This window comes from Pelecanus crispus, chromosome 14 (assembly GCF_030463565.1).
Source record: "Pelecanus crispus isolate bPelCri1 chromosome 14, bPelCri1.pri, whole genome shotgun sequence".
Classification (NCBI taxonomy): domain Eukaryota; kingdom Metazoa; phylum Chordata; class Aves; order Pelecaniformes; family Pelecanidae; genus Pelecanus; species Pelecanus crispus.
In genome coordinates, this window is record NC_134656.1 from 13814853 (window position 1) to 13831871 (window position 17019).

At 40.3% G+C, this 17019-nt stretch overlaps 1 protein-coding gene across 3 annotated transcripts in view; it reads right to left on the reverse strand.

Moving 5' to 3' along the window:
- SULF2 (sulfatase 2) overlaps nucleotides 1-17019 on the reverse strand; it is a 63085-nt gene that overhangs the window by 13410 nt on the left and 32656 nt on the right. For all 3 annotated transcript variants that reach the window (XM_075721070.1, XM_075721071.1, XM_075721069.1), the window contains exons 7-10: nucleotides 16077-16205; nucleotides 15061-15117; nucleotides 14242-14371; nucleotides 3937-4144 (exon numbers count right to left, since the gene is read on the reverse strand). In XM_075721070.1, the coding sequence (XP_075577185.1) occupies nucleotides 3937-4144; nucleotides 14242-14371; nucleotides 15061-15117; nucleotides 16077-16205 (524 nt within the window). The remainder of the gene's footprint in view (nucleotides 1-3936; nucleotides 4145-14241; nucleotides 14372-15060; nucleotides 15118-16076; nucleotides 16206-17019) is intronic.

A 17019-nucleotide genomic window follows, 5' to 3' on the forward strand; every position in this document is an offset into this window, starting at 1 on the left:
AAAAGTTGCATCCTCAGAATTGAGTCTGGAAATGGAGTCTGGAGAATTTTAAGCTTAAGGAAGCTAACTATGTTTCAGTGCTCCACTCATCCAGCTGTGTCTTTTTGGACCACCTGACAAGCATGCTTGTCTTCGCTGGAGCCTGAAACAAAGTACACTGTTCTGGTCCAGATTTCCCCAGACTGTCCAGAGACTCAAACACACCTGAATTTTTACAACTATTTTTTAGTAGCATCTCAGGTTTCAACACTGTCTAGTGAAAGCACGAACTACAGTATCCAAAATTATTATTCAACTGAATAAAGCAAGGCAATGTTGTATTATAAAACCATAAACTTCATATCTGACAAACATAGAGAGATTATCATAGAATGCTTTGGGTTGGAAGGGACCTTGAGAGATCATCGAGCCCAACCCCCCTGCAGTAAGCATGCCCAGCCTTTGGGCTTGTATTTAACTCTCCTCACATCTTCATCACTCAAGACTTATTACTTATTTTGCAGCCACCAAATTAATGATTTAACACTGAGATCATTTGGAAATGATAGTTTTCTCAGGGGTAACTGAGCAGACTGTAACCAACTGTAACTACTGTATGGCAATTTCACCAAAGCAGGAGCAGGACTGCTCAGCGGAAATGCTGCAGAAGACAGAGAATTCTTGGTCTTCCCTGTTGACACTTGCTCTATGTAGGTATTTTGGATCCGATGTATTTTCCAGCATCACAATGACGATAGAATAAGCCAGTATGCAAGGATTCTGCTTCTACACGTACCACGAGGAAAATATTCACCACTGGTCTCATGAATTCCTGCTTGAAATTTCCTAGTAATGTCTATAAATTTTCCAGAATTTTGTAGAGAAAAAGCATTTTTTTCTATAACACCAAAGTGAAATTAGGCACTTTGAAGTAAAATTTTTTAAAATGTCTCGAGTGTCTAGAAATATGGATGAAGGTTTAGAGGTGTTTTTTCTTGTGCAATTTGTACCTAGGGATTTTGAGAAATCTTGTTTTGAATCTGTATCCTTAGATATTTCAAAGAGGAAAAAAAACCAACCCAAAACACTTTCTTACTCCAGTTTCTCATAACTGCCATTAAACTTCAGATGCATTATCTTTAAAGTAGCTGATGTTCAGGTTTGTGGGTTTTTTGGGTTTTTTTTAATAACAAAGAAGGTCATTTTGCTCCAGCATTGAGACCACCTCAAAAGAAAAATGAATGACATGAAAATTGGAATAAAAATGCACTAGGCCCTTTGTACACACTTCTGTTTGTTGTTTACAAACCTGTGTGGCCTATCACCATTTCTCTACATTCAGCTTAATAACTCCTTTAATCACATGCACTTGTTCATCACAGGAGGAGGAGATCAAATCCACAGCAAGAAAAACATAATAGGCCACAACACCGCCAAAGATTTTAAGTGCTCACTCTCACTTTAAAGTTTCTTCCTACTGCAAAGCTTTCTTTCATCTTTCTTATAAAAATAAAAACATACTAAAGAAAACAAAGAGGACACAGAAATGCAAACATCCCTGACACCCAAACCCAAATATACCAAATATTAATGCTTATGTGTTTCTAGCACCTAAAAGCTTTGCAGGCGAGTTGTGTATATGTACATGGCCCAAATGGCGCGTACGTGACAGGACCCTCTTCTGCAACTGCATTTACTCAATTGAGAAAACATTGTGCCTGCTAAGTGCATTGGTGCACATGGCAATGGGTCTAGACCATGCCTACAGTAGAAAGTAATTATTTTATCAAAACATTTGGTGCTCCAGCCCCTCTATCAGCAATTTAGTCTGGTCTTTTAGATCACAGGTTCTCACTACACATAGCTGGTTTTAATCTTTCTGGAGGACCAATCCGCATAAGCCCCATCAGGGTTTGCAACACACTTGATGCACCCTAGAAGCAGGGCAACCAATTTAGTTCTCTGCAAATGACTGTAGATTAAAATCCGTCAAAATTGCTCTGCAAATCCATCTCTATTGTGCATGACAGAAGGCAGTGATCAGGGTGTTTCCTTCAACTACGCTATTGCTGTGAACTAAAGCATTCATGTGGATGTGACCCTAGTCCAGTTTGAAATTTCTGCGTTCTATTTAGCTATTGTTCAATCTGATGAATAGCATTCAAGTAGGGCTGCAGTATGATCCCATGCACTCATCAAATTCTGAGTAGCAGACTCCAAAGATGCCCTCAGAACTATGTAACCCAGCACAGACTGCACTTTATCCCAAGCCTCATGAAACAGGGCATAAAAATCCAAACACACATCATCAGTATTCAGGTCACCCTCTTACCATTCACAATCCAGTGAGGCAGCTTTCTAGGTAAGCGGTTTAGAAAAACCTTGCTATGTTACCTTGACTTGAATTGCTTTGTGCTCATTTGCGTTCCGTGTGTGATTTATTAGATAAGTGCATGTAAAAGAATAGCCAACACCAAATCAAAGAGTATGTCAATAGGTCCAAGGTAACCTCTTCCACTGTATGGCACACCCTGGACGTGGGCAGAGGGAAAAACAAAGCGTCTGTGGAGTCAATTATTTTACTCAAGACACAAGCAATGGGAACGTGATTGTCAAGATCTTATCTCATGCTGCTACAGTTTATGCCTTATGGTTCAATAAGGCAAGTGAGCTGAAGGGTGCAGTATAAACTCTGCCTCTTCTGAGCAGAACACAGGAAAAAAACCATTCTGATCCCTCTGCTAGAGGGAGCAACCTTCACTTTTTTTGTACCTCAACCTCCTTCATACATAAACTAAAGGTAATTATACACTTAACCGCCTCCTCTGGATGTTGTGAAAATGAGTTAATGTTTAGGAAGCACGACACAGATGAAAAGTACTTAAGTGAGTGTTAAGTATTATCAGATAGCATTGTGTTGCCCTCACTTAAATTGTTTTCCTCTTGTTATTTAAGTGCCTTCGATCTACTCCTGTTATTTGACTCCCCATGTGTGAACTTTCTTCCTTGCGATTTAAAAAAACAAAAAAGTTAATTGAACAGCAAGTTCCAGTGTTATTTAAAGATTATCTGCTGTGCCACATATTTAAACAGCAAGTACAGTTGAGTAATTTCTTCCTGGAACCAATAATTTTTTTCAACTAAAAATTATCTTAGTAGGTACTAATCAGCTTGCAAGGCAAATATAATGGGAGAAAATCAATTTAAACTCTCTGTTTGAAGCTTGTGCCATGTCATTATACAGAAAGACTAATCTGCTAAATAATTAAGGCTCTGTATTTGTGGAGTGAGACGAAAGAAACATTACAAGTGAATAAAAATTCTGTGCTGCCGTTTGCCTCCTTAATCTATAATTAGACTATGTACTTCAAATATAGATGTTAGTCTGACTAAGATTTAATACAGAGCCAGTGGAATGGGCTTTCTGAAAAAGCACCTGATCTGTGCCAAGGAAACTAGAAACAGAGTCATCCCCTTTGGACGTGATCTCTGGTTAAAAGTCAGCCTTGTCTCTGCTGACTGAGCACAAGGAAAGGATGTCAGAAGCTAGCAGCTTCTGTAACAAAGCACGCGCATCCTTATTAAAAATAAAATACTGCAGTAATGGCTCCAAGCATTGCAATACCTACTGAAAATTGGAGTATTTGCTGTAAAACACTGTTTGTGTTTCATGGCCTATGTAAGCACGCGGTACTTGCCGTTTCAGGGTGTGTACTGCATTTTCCATTTTTGAAAGAAATAAATATAGGACCCTATTTTGGATCATAACACTCCTCTTCCTACAGACAAGGATATTTCCAAATCCGATTGTCCAATATGTGGCACACTGTTTCATAGGTAGATACACAGTAAATATGCTGATAGAATTCAATGCCCATGAAAGTCAGGACAATTATGCGTGTTAGCAAACAAACTCATAACAGTTTTCTAAGGCAGAGAGGCAGTAGGTTTGCTTACTTTTCTTGGAGAAGAGTTTCTTTCTCCGACCGACATGGCTCAGCTTGTATTCATTCTCTTCACAATTGCAGTCTTCACTATTCCTGTTGTAATATTTGGGCAAAATGTTGGAGGTGCCTTTGCTGTTGCCTACAGCTGCCAAGTTCACCATTCCCTTGCACTTGTGTAGCTTGAGCTTTCCACTGGCATCTTCCACACACTGCCATTTCTGGAAGAAAAATTTGGTCATTAAAACCCTGTCCCAACTGTGCATTGTCTAACGGCCAGCTCCGGTAATCTATCAGAGATTGCCCGTTGTAGTAAGCTGGGGCTCATCTATCACCCACTACCATTTTTTGTAATCTTCCATTTTCAGACAAAACAGGAACTCTTTGGAACACTCCTGCATTTGTTTCTTGAAGGCAGAACAATGGGAATTTCTTAACAAAATCAATACTACAGCTAAAAACATGGAGGTGACAAGCGACAACTTTCAGAAGCGTAAACCAAGGACGTTCAAGCCTTATCCACAGGTTTGAAAAGAACCCTTTCCTACCAGCAAGTGTGTCTGTCAGGCTGGCAGGAATCTACGCCACTATTATGCCATTAAACCATCCCCAAGCTCCAGGCCTGCATATAATCTCAGCCCCAGCCCATACTCTACAAGAAGGGAAAAAACTTTACAGAGAAGTCTCGTCTTTCCTAAGTTCAAATGCCTGATGGTGGGATGATTTTATCCGAGTTGTGGATTCCTTACTGTAAAGATCTGGTCTGAGCTGGTTATCGAGACTCGTTCTACAGTTAAAGAAGAGGAACAGTCACTCCCAAGGGTATAATTCACTTCATCCTAAAGTGGCTATATAAAAGAGGTAAGAAAAAGGATTGCCCCGCAGAAGTGCCTATTTCTCTTCACTGACCTTTAAAAGGGTCAGTATGACTGGATCAGCTATGGAAGTCTGTAGTTAGATGAGTTTATCTCAATCTTGAGTGTTTCTCTTAATAGCTTTGCCCATTCAACACCCTTGGGCTTGACTAGCAATGGTGAGCTGCACTGGATGACTGTGAAGCAAGAATCCCCTCCCTCCTCCACTCAAACCAGAGAAAATCTTGTCTCTCATCTCCAATTCCTGCTGTTACTCAAAACCTGAAGCAATTTGCTTATAGCTCCCTTTGTGCTGCTGTCAGAGCTGTGCCAAGGGCAAGGGAGTTTAGCCACCTTCAAGCTGGCTCAGAAGTTTTACCCACTTCCTAGATACATCACAAAATCATTTCACCTACTCCTTTATTTATCAACACACTACTAGCTACAGAGCTAGGCTTTGAGACACATAAGACAACCTCACAGTAGCAGTTGCAACAGAGACTCTGGGAGACACTTCAGCTTTTTGCTGAGTCTTGAGAGGCATTCTTCTTTTTCTCTATTACAAAATCCTAAGTGTGTGCCTCCAGGACTCACTGGAATATTGAGAATTTTCCAAATAAAAGAACAGAATGAAAACCAGGAACAGCTCCCAGATGAGATGACATTTTACAGCAGCCTGCAGCTCTACAAGGGAGATTCAGTCACTTCAAGTCCCACAGAGAGGTGCACCCAGGCGAGGACAACAAAGCCTACATTTTCCATTGAAATTCACTCCATTGTTTGCATGACAGCAAAGTAAGAAAACACTATCACTGTGCTTTTATAATACAGAATTTAACAGGAGTCAGAAGTGAACTGGCCAGTTACAGTGGATTTATCTATGTCCACAGGAGAGCCTCTCATTTAAAACAATCAGAGTTTTATGGTGTGTCCACTTATTTCCTCAGACAATTGGATGCCAGGGTCCTGAGCTATAATTACTTCTCAGGTGCAGATATTGTGTCCAACCTCCTGCATGATCCAAGCCTTGCACTGATGCAGATAAACCTGGCTTAACTTTCAGCACAAGGAGAGAGACAATAAGACAATAAGACATCGGAGTCAGACGTCTTTGCATGAGTGTCTTCATCTGCAAAGCATGACACATTTACCTAGATGGGGTGTAGAACAAAAATAACCTTTGAAGAATAAATTGCCGAGTCTTTTTTGTTATTATTTTTTATAAATGCCTACCTTTGATTGATGCACAGACTGAGGTTTGAAGTAAAAGTTATTTTACTAGAAAAAGCAAGGGTTTCTTTCACAAAGAAAAAAAGATGTAAAAATGTTTGTTGCTGTTTCCCATTTCAATTCATCTGAATCTTATTTTTGAAAATATACCAACAAACTGCATTTCCTGCTCAATAGAGCTGTATGCTGTAGGTGTCTGATACATGAAAAATGAAGATTCAACAGAGGGCAAGTTAAATGCCATGATGAGAACTACGTAAGTGCTCTGATGTGTGGCCCAAAAATATTTTTTCTCCATTTCTTTCATCTCCTGTCAAGAAAGTGACGCTTGTTTTTCCCCTCCAGGTGAACTGGAAAATATCCTTTAATTTTTGGTGCAGTTTAAATCTTTCCAAGGCAACTGTATGCTACAGTGAAAACATCTTAAAGGCTTTGCTGGAAGGGCACATTGTATGCATTAACAGGCCCACTGCTCAATGACTGCAGTGCAGAACTACGTAAATTACTTTAGAAGCAAACATTGAACACATGTGGGGGGAACAACAACAACAAAAAAGTCTCAAGCTTTTACTTTTTTCCCAAAACAGCTATGGGCATGTGTGTGAACGTGTCTGGGATTCAATGACTCACCCCTGGTCTGCCCGTAAGTACAACCACAAACTCTCCAGGTCAATATCAGGGCTGTATCAGTTGCAGTCGTTTCCACAGGATGCTCTCAAACTTACAGAAAAACAACAGTAATTGCAAGGGAACTGTGAAAACCTGTGCTTGACAGTCAAGGAACTTTAAACATTGCGAATCCTGGTATTTTAAATTGGTTTGTAGTGCACAGCATACCATCATGCAGAAACCTGTGTCAAACCCTGGAAGCAACTAAAATACTTTGTAAGAGGTAACCACTTAAATAATTAGATACCTATATGAAGAACTCCAGAGTGCCCCAGAGGTACTTTGGCTCACAGGTACAAATGATAACCATCCAGCAGCAAAACATAATTACTTATAAATACTGGAATAACTCAACCAGTCAAGAAAACAAAGTGCCCTTAGTTCACCATTTGTCCCTAACTTCTCAGGTCTTTTCTTCATTAGACCAAAAGATGTGTACTTAATTAAAGTTCTATAGCTTGTAATATCTCACAAGAGCTAAGTCCTGAAGGGAGGGCAGTTTAACATAAACTAAAAGTCAGTGGAAAACCCAAACTCCCCCACAGTCTTCACCTGAGCTCATATCAGAACTCCAGAGGAAGAACCTGTCTTTCCTCCTGCAAAGCCTTACAGAACAGCTACTCAAGCCATCAGATAAATGGCTTTTGCAATACATCCTGAAGTTCATCAAGCTCACATTGTGCAAAACTTTCCAGACACCTCATTTAATCATTAAAGCTGTTCCAGCTGGAGATTTCCTACCATCTTCAGGCAGGCCAAGTTAGCTGCTGTGCTTGTGCTTTCTGCTACCTACTGTGCTGGGCTTGTTCTAACACTTCTACTCCATCCTCTACCCTACCTCCCACTGCACAACACATGCTACTCAGTTATTTGTGTGCAAAGCAGAAGAGTCTGGGCTTTAGCTTAATGAAGAAATTAGTGCTGCTGAACAGAAATCTTGTGCAAAGGCAAAAAAAAAAAAAAAAAAAAAAAAAAAAAGACAGTTTGTAACATATATTCTCCCCTCTAGCCCAAACTACCTGCTATATATATATATCAACAAGAGTAAATTAGGACTTGAACATCTATGAAACATGAATCTTAACAGCAGCAGCTATAGACTGAACAGATGCCCTGTCTCCCTCCAGTAACACTATTCACCTTGAACATGCAGATGACCCCTTAGCAGAAAAAGATGTGTTGTATTTTTCTGTGTGTCAAAACCCCATTATTTCCTTCACAGCCCCCATCACCATAAAGTGGTTTTTGCATTATTGTGCATCAATGTCTTCTTACTGCTACAGCAATCACAGATGTTAATTCAAAGTCATTACTTGAGGCCCCAGCCAGAAATAAATAGCCATGACCTTCCCTGTAGGATTTTTTCCTACAATTCACTTATTTCCCTCAGTGAATCTCTCTCAACTGACATTGTTTTCTTTGGGGAAAAAGGGCTGATCACACAAGCCTTGCTAAGAAAAGATTCCAGTTGAAACATACAGCTTTCAGAGCTGAGCCCTAAATCATCATGCTGTGTCTCATCAGCTCCTCTTTTTGTTAAGTGAAAGAGATTCCATTCCCTTTTACAGAGAAGTGAAAAGTGAAACTGTCTGATCAGTTAGCTGCCAGCAAGGCTCCCTCCCTAACAGTTTTAGGAATATAGGCTCTAGGAATCAAAGTTTCTGCAGGATAATAAAGTCCTCTATCCCTGCCAGCAACCTGACCACAACACTTCAGCAATATCCACCTTCTTCAGTTTATGCAGATGCTCTCTGAACCCCATCCTTTCTGTGACATTGCATGATGAGCTAGAGAAACTCCTTTAATGCCTAGAAATAGTCTAACTTCCAGTCTGAATTAATTTATGGGTAGTCAGGATACATTTTTTTCTTGTATGAAATGGTACAGTTACAGTTTAGTTAGTATGAAACTGTTGAAGCTACAGTTTAATTAGCTCTTCTCCTTCGCTTTGGTTTGCTCCTTGTGTTATTTTTTATTAGGCTAATGAGGACAAACCAGCAAAATCCAGAGAGACACGCAAGTCCCTTCTCCACAACAGGCAGAACTGCTGCTTTTGCTGGCAGCTCGTCCTACTGCTCAGATGTTACAGGTTTCAGGAAATAGTCAACTTGAATTTCCCACTCTGTCTCATACACGTTACTACTTCTCTGTTCTTGTTGACTGAAAATAATTGGCTCATGTCTTCTGCATAGCGTCTCTTAGATTCATACAGATAGATTCCTCTCCTCTCAGCTATTGTTTTGAGTGAATATGCCCAGTTCCTTAGCTCTTCCTCAGAGGTATTATTTTCTTAATCTTTTAACATTTTTGTTGGATTTTTTTATTGTTCCTCTCCCCGTACCTTCTTCCAATTTATCCATTGGCAAAGGACGAGTCTAGTTTCCTCTATTTCATGTCATCAGTACATAAATAGCACTGCCTGGTCTTCATGCCAACCGGACATTATTTCGTTACACTGGCTCATGATTTTTGGAGATTCGGGCCTCTAGGCTCTCAGCTCAATTTCAGTTGTCAAACATGACATATCACTCAAACCTTAAAACTGTAAGATGGATGAACAATTTATTGACAGAAAATTTGGAGGGCTTTTTAATGCCCCAAACTGTAGCTGAAGTGAGGCAGGTGGGACAATCAACTAACACACAAATGAAAAATCAGGTATTCAGCTTAAGATTACAATTATATAATTCATTTATTATTAATATAATAATTGGGTTGTGGTATCAAATGGTCCCAGCTGCTGTGTTAGGTACTGCAGAAGCTAAGGAGCGAGTGCAGCCGAAGCAGAAATTACATTAGTGGTGAAGGAAGAAACCAGCAGCACCAGAAGAGGAACGGATTTGTTGGAGGCCCCACGTTGTCTGTAACAGCTCTGAGACTGAAGCCAGCCTCCCGACCTCCAGCTCGTTTTCTTTTGTACTAAACTACACTGCTGCTCATGTCAGGATATTTAAAAAATTTGGCAGTTTTATTAAATGTTGGTATTGATTTTGGCAAGCTACTTGCAACATACACTACATGACAAGGAGTTTAAAAATCTCACTTAACAGGAGATGCAAATTTCTTGGTTTTGTGAAGCAACAACAAGCAAAAAACCCCATAAGTAAAATAGCCTCTGGAAATCATTATAGGCTATTTCTGGCTAAAGGAGGAAAACAGTTTTGTTAATTATAATTCCTGATAAGGAATACAATCCTTGAATAACAGCTCTTAATAAATCATCACTATTTTAATTTTCATGGTTTGCTGCCTCCTAATGTTACCAGTTTGAGGGCTGATAAAATTTTTAATGTATGAAGTTATCAACAAGTCATTTCTTGTTGCAATCACAGATTAAGAACCGGATCCTGAAAGTTGCTGAGCACGTGCAACTGGCACTGGAATTCAGGAACTCCAAAGATCCACCCAATGAGCTATTAAAATTATCTGGATTCTAGCTGGTTTGATATGCTTCACTTATCAACAGAACCTAAATTCTTTAGTAACCTCAGGATATCTCTGCCGGGTACCAAAGAACCGGACAACCACAGAAGATACACAGATCAAAAACTTTCTTCCCGGTTTTTAAAGAAATTCCTTATAAAACCTGACAGCTTCCTAGGTCTGGCTAACGCAGGTTCAAGTACAGTGCCCTCAGGAAAAGGAGAAAATGCAAGTAATTTTTTCTACTGCTCCACCTTTGACACTAGGCAAGGGCTAATGATGATGATGGTGACAGGAATATGATCTAGAGGTACCATTTCTGAATTGCTGTAGGAAAGGACACATTGATCAGAACAGTTTTCATCACTGCTATGGCACGGTATGTCAGAGAATTGGGGGGACCAACTGAGTAAGTGACATACTTTTACTTGTATCTTCATGCTAGTTACAAAAGAGAATATCCCTTCATGATCCTGGTACAGCACAAAGCAATCAGAGGGAAGACTGTGCATCAGAGATTTCATTTGCAGAACATCTGAAGGAAACAAAGTACAAATTCTTGCATTTTGAACGTTCTCCTGGTGAAAACTGTCACATAAAATATTTTTAATGCTATTTAAAGGCAAATTCTATTTGTATCAGATTTGCACACAGAGATTTGAAAATAAAAAGGATTTGAAAAGGAAATAATGTGAATTCAGACAGCTATTTCTCTTCACAAGTTAGCAATATTATTGTACTATACTAGGTCCTGCTAAAGACCTTTTTTTTTTTTTTTTAACATGTACAGCATAGATTCCCTATAGCAATCAGCAGTGCTGCAGGTATTGCATGTTTAACAAATGCGCACACAGTTGGCAAATGACTTAGAGAGAGATTTTGTGCAGCTGTTGTTATGATACTGTGGAGTTGCTGCGAATACTCTACAGAGCAATGCTGATATCATAATTGGCTTCCACAAAAGCACATTAATGCAGGCCGCCAGATAAAAGTGGGTCAGCTTCCACTTACCAGCCAGTTTAGAATGAAAGGCCAAACTACACTGAAGAGAAAAGATTTGTATGGAAGCCATTAGGTAGTAGGATAAATGTTTTTTATTTCATGTGGGAAGAAAGAGCTCATCTCTTTTAAATCCTTGAATATAAATGCTGAGCTGCTCTTTCATCTGAGCCTACAGTCACCCTTTGTTGCATGCAAATAACTAACACAGACCAAACCCTACTAACTGGAAAAGAAAACATGGCAACACACAGATTCCCATTGCACTCGGAAGAATTTACATATATTAGTGTTGCCAAAAAAATCCCGCATAATGGACTCTGAAACAAGGTTCTAAACAGCGTGAATAGCCTCATCTCCATGATCCTGGTGCTCTCTTATCAAAACGATTATAGGTCAAGGAGGGTGACAGAGATTTGCCAAGGAAGAGCATTTTGTGGTGATAGAACTGTATTCACAAACTTGCACGCTCACAAAGCAGAATTTCAAATTCCCCATCTCACATTCAAAGCTTTCTTTACCTCTCCTTTACTCTGAGCTCTGTCCTTGTCTCTTCTCATTCACTCCCCTTCTGAGTCTTTGTCCTCCATTTGTGCTTCTCGCCTCCTGCTCACGCTTCAGATTCCCTGGCACTGCTCAGACTTTTCTGTTCATGGAATAGCAGGTCCCCAAAACTTGCTTAAGTCAAAAGAAAGAGTCCCAATGACTTTAGTAAGCTTTCACCTAATTCTGACCCAGACTTCTCTTCATCTTTGCATCGGGATGTGAAAATGCACCTTTTGCAGTGAACGCTCCAGATACTGTTAAATGCATAATAATAAAGTGTCCTGCAGGATCAGGAGACATCTGCTAAATAACCACTGTATCTGTATACCACAAACTCCCCCGAGGCAGCGGTACGTTACTCATTTGGGCTCGTTCTACTTACTATGCAGAGCTGTGAGCAGCACCAGCAAACAGACAACACCCATTTGTCATTTGAGAAGTTAGTCTTGCTTCACTCTGAAAAGACTTTTGGGGGCACCCATATTTAGACACAATTTATCCTCAAATAAGCACATTCATCTCCCACTATTCCTGCTGTCTAGACAGACTACTAGGACATATTCTCTAGAGCAGGGGTTAGATGGATTGAGACTCCCTTGAGAGCCCTTCCTAGACTCTAATTGACTTGATTGTTAGGCAATTTTTCCTGATGTCCAACTTAAATTTCTTTTTTGCTCAATTTCATCCTATCACTTCCAATTACGTCTGACTGAACTGCTCAAAACAATTCTTCTCCTCTCTGTCTCCTGACAATGAGGATGCAGCACACGCACCTCTTATTAGCACACCTTCACTTCGGAATTTATTGGCAATTCCGAGTACGGAGTTGACATTTTATGCCCACTTCTTACAGATGTCAAAGATATTTTATTCTCCATGGAAGAAAACATAAGCCTGTGAATGTGTGTAGACAATACAGGGCCTTCCCCCTTTCTTCCATAACCGAGACATGTGGTAATTAGAGTAAGAAAGCCTGAATGTAGCTAAGTTACCTTATGCAAAGAGACAGCTTCAGTGACAACACGGACTTGGAAAGTCTCTTTTCCCCTCTGTTCTTACAATAATGTTCAAAATAATTGGGACGATGAAGACAAAAGGAAGAAGTTGAAACATCTCTCAAAGGGAAAATACTGATGGAAAAAGAAAAGCTGTATTTCCCAAAACTACTTACTGGATGATATTGTAGCAGAAACAATGACTTTTCCCCCAGTTTCTCAAAGAACATTGCAAATTCAAAAAACAATGGCTTGCTCCCACCCATCTAAAATTTCAGCTCAAGGCATCTGATGACAATAAACTGCTACAGTTCAGTATTTTTAGGAAGAACGGTCCGTTATAATCTGTATCTCTGTATACTAAATCTGACAAAGAAGCTGCAGGAAGAAAAGAGCATCTGGAAAATGCTTATACATATAAATTGGATCCAAACACCTAAAGAACAATGGACTCATTTCACAGGTGCACTGAACTACAAGATTGGTAGAGCCAGAAGCAGGAGTCTGGCCTCCGACAGCAAATAATGAACTGTTGTAGCCTGAGTACCCATTACTGACTATAGCCTTGGTAAGATGTCCGGATCATGTCTGCAAGACCGGTGATATTCCACAGACTGACTTACCCTGACAGCCCTCGGAGCTGCCAGGATATGAGGTAATGCCAGTCTAATAACAGACACATTAGCACGTGGACCCATCTACCTTCACCCCTTTGTCCACATGTCGACGGGCAGAATGTGTTACAGTCCTTGGAGGGGGGTACTCTGACCGGTACCTGCATGAGAAGGCAATGGCACAGAGTCAATTTTGCCATGTTTCCAGAGGATGAGAATTCCCCCAAAAGCAGAGAAATCTCTCCAGGAGTGGAGCTGCTGGAGATAGCTTTGCTGTGCCTTTGCACTGCTCTGGTAAATTTGGAAAACCTTCTCCTGTGCTGAGACCATGTATTGATACTACTCTAAATTTTTTTTCCTGAATTTCTTCTACATAACTTGGATTGAAAGTAAACATATTTTCATATCTACCCAGAACAGTTATGTAGCAAGAAGAGAAATGACACACAATCAATGAGCTTTCTGCCCATATACACACAGACTGCCTGCAGTCATAACCACACATGTGTTTTCACAGTATATTTTTGTTAAGAGGAGGGATATATTGAGTTCACGGAATGTTAGGTTCCCATTATTACATGTAATTCCAAATAGTAACAACAAAATCAGTTAAATTAAGAATTCAAAGCAAAGGGAGCTCTATGTATTTGGAGGAGGCCAGTCTGTTAGGTTCATTGTAGCTTCTCAGCACTAACGAATCCCAAACCACGTCCTATTTGGGGAATCATATGTTAAAATAGGCTAGGCAGCTCTGTAGTGGAGTTCCTAACTGTAGTCAGGAATTAATACAGAGGCACTTGAATCAGCAATTTCCTGACTGACAGTCGGTCTCATAAATGCTGTAATACAGTTTTGAGCAAAGGCCACAGAATGAGCCATTTGATTTATAAGCTGGCACTGATGACAAGGTGAAGGACATTGTCACACTTAAGGTGTTAAGCTTAGCCCAGCCACAACCGCTTGCTTTCAGTCAGGGGTACAGTCCTACCTGGCCAAGCTGTTCACAAGCCGTTTGATACTCAGCTCGCTGACAGAGGTCTTTCACGCGCTGGTATTTGGGTAGAAAGTTTTCTTCTTGGGCATCTACCTTCTCATTCTCCCTCTTATGCAGCAGTTTACTGGAAAAGAGAAAAAAAAAGATTTATTTTTGCATTAATATTAATTCCAAGATACACATCCAGTTTGCTGAAAAGGCTCAGAGGAGTAGGTTAGCTGCTAAGTCCATAGCATCACTGGTGGCCAAAACCGAATAGTCCAGTAGAAACTAGCACTTATCATCATCTCCAGTAACACACAAGTTATTCATATCATGCTCTCAGGGAGCCTACAAAACCACACAAAAGCGGGACAGTGTGTTTCATGTCTGATTGGCAGGCAGTAACAACAGTCGATGCAAAGAGACCATATCCTCCTCACTCTAAGGGCTGCGTGTTGCAAATCCTTCATGCCCCATGTTACGCACTAAGGCAGAGACACAGAGATGAGCACGCCGAGAGGAAATGTTATTCATACTCCCATGATACAAGCAGGAGGGTCGGGGAGGGGCAGCAGCTGAAAGAAAAATGGGATGCCTTTCCATCTCTCCGCGCAAGCACAGCTCCCCCCAAGAGCACATTTACGCGGGCTGTAGGCAAAGGCCATACATCCCCTCCTATCACACAAGCACGGCCATTAGGCGTACTGCAGCCGCGTCCCTGCTGGCACAGCTAAATGGCTTTGAGTCTGTGGTAGAGCGCTGCTTTGGCTTTAGCTATTCAGTATCCTGCTATTTAAAAAGACTGGGCTTGGTGGTTAACACTTTCCTTACCCTCTTTCCACTAGGAACGAGTCTCTCCACACCTTCATCTTTTTCTTTAAATGGAACCTAGGAGGAAACGAGGAGAGGAAGCAGCCAAACCAGTAATCAACTCATGCCCAGTTTTCTCTTCCACCCCCAATTCAGGTGAGAAACATTACAGATAACTGCACAGGGGGACATCCAGCTTTATGAAGCAGGCACGTATGCCTCTCCAGTGCAAATTATGAGCAAACATAGGACAGATTTGTTCTCACAGGGACAAAATCCACAACAGATTCACACAGTACAACTATTTCAACATAAGCATGTTTAAGGCACAGGGGATTAACTGAATTGTCCTTGATCACAAAGGGTCGTAAATTCAATCAGGATTTCCTGACTCCAGTTTGGGCTCTTAACCTGCACACTACCCCCAACGTATCCTATTTTAAAGCAGCTGCTCCTTTCCCCCGCTCCCTCCACCCAACTACTTGTAAAGCAAATCTCCTTCTGCCCTTTTTCTGCTGACTTTCCCTAGCATGCATCCAGTCTAATTCTCCTCCTCAGTCTTTTTTCCAATGAAAGTATTGATGGAAGGTCTCAAATAATAACTGTGCAATTCTGAGTGCTAGCCTGTCTTTACACTATAGTCTGATACACAACCAACACTTTCAACTCAATTATTCTAAAATGTATTCAATATGAAACGCTTTGCTATAAATGATGCCACAGAGACATTTAAAATCTATAACTCACACAGCTAAAGACCTTCGTGTGTAGCCCTCTCACTGCTACGCAGATTACATTTAGTATACCCAGAAGCCATACATGCCATATAGCTAGTATATGAACCCGATAAAATGAAAATAAATAACTGAAGTCAGTCATATATTGCAAATTGGTCTTTAGATTTTCCAGTGAATGATGTACTCATATAGATGGTAATTTTATTATATTTTTCTTTAAATTTGCTGCGTGTTGCTGAATACTTGCTCAGTCCCCTGTACAAACACATGCATGTTTACACGCACGTTTTTATTTCTTACCTATTCACTGGTCTCTCAGAATCCAGAAGCTTCAGAATGGATTTACCATCCATATCAGATGGAATATCCAATCCAGCAATATCTAGAATTGTAGGTGCGAGATCAATATTCAACACAATGTGAGGATTCCTGAAAAAACATATATGAGAACCTGGTTTAAAGTCTATGCAATGATATCAAGCCACACCAGCTCTTCCACAAAGACCAGGGATCTGAAAAGGCTTATTTTGTGACATCTGCAAAGAAGAAAAGAGGACACAATCCAGTTCCTTTCCATGAGGGGAAATGCAGAATACAGGCAAGTTGTGTCACCTCAAGAGGGACTAATATGAAGATTTAAAACTTTAGCACAGAGCATTTTTGAGAAAGCAAAGTAGTTCATAAGGCAAAGTTAGTTAATTATTGCAAAAGAGGGTTCAAAAGTCTTTCAAAACATGAGAAAGCATTGGAAAAACTCCTTGGGTGTCTTATAGAATCAAAGGGTCTGCCAAATTCGCTGATGACGTTATTAAAAAAGTAGATTTGGCAGGTAGCGCATGCTTTATCTGTTTCAAAATATGGTATAGAAATAAGTACCTCAGCTCACATCACATGTTCTGAAGGGAACATGAGGAGAAATATATTGCTAGATGCTACAGTAAATAACTAAAAGTTGCTGTTAATGTAGAGTGTGAGACAGAAAAAGGAAAGCAATCAGGAAAGAAAAAGCAGAGAGGAAGCAGTTATGGAGGGGGGAAAAAAAAGCAAAGCAAAGCACAGCCTTAATTGAAATAATGTCAATCTTCCCAAGTGCACAGTTATCCATTCTGCAAGCACTTAGAAACAGCCGTGCCCTGTTACTTTAGCGGAGTAGTGGCATATGCTCCTCAGCCCCCACAGTTAACAAGGACAATATTTGAACTTAAATTGACTTCAAATTTGGTTAAAACATTGGCATCAGCTC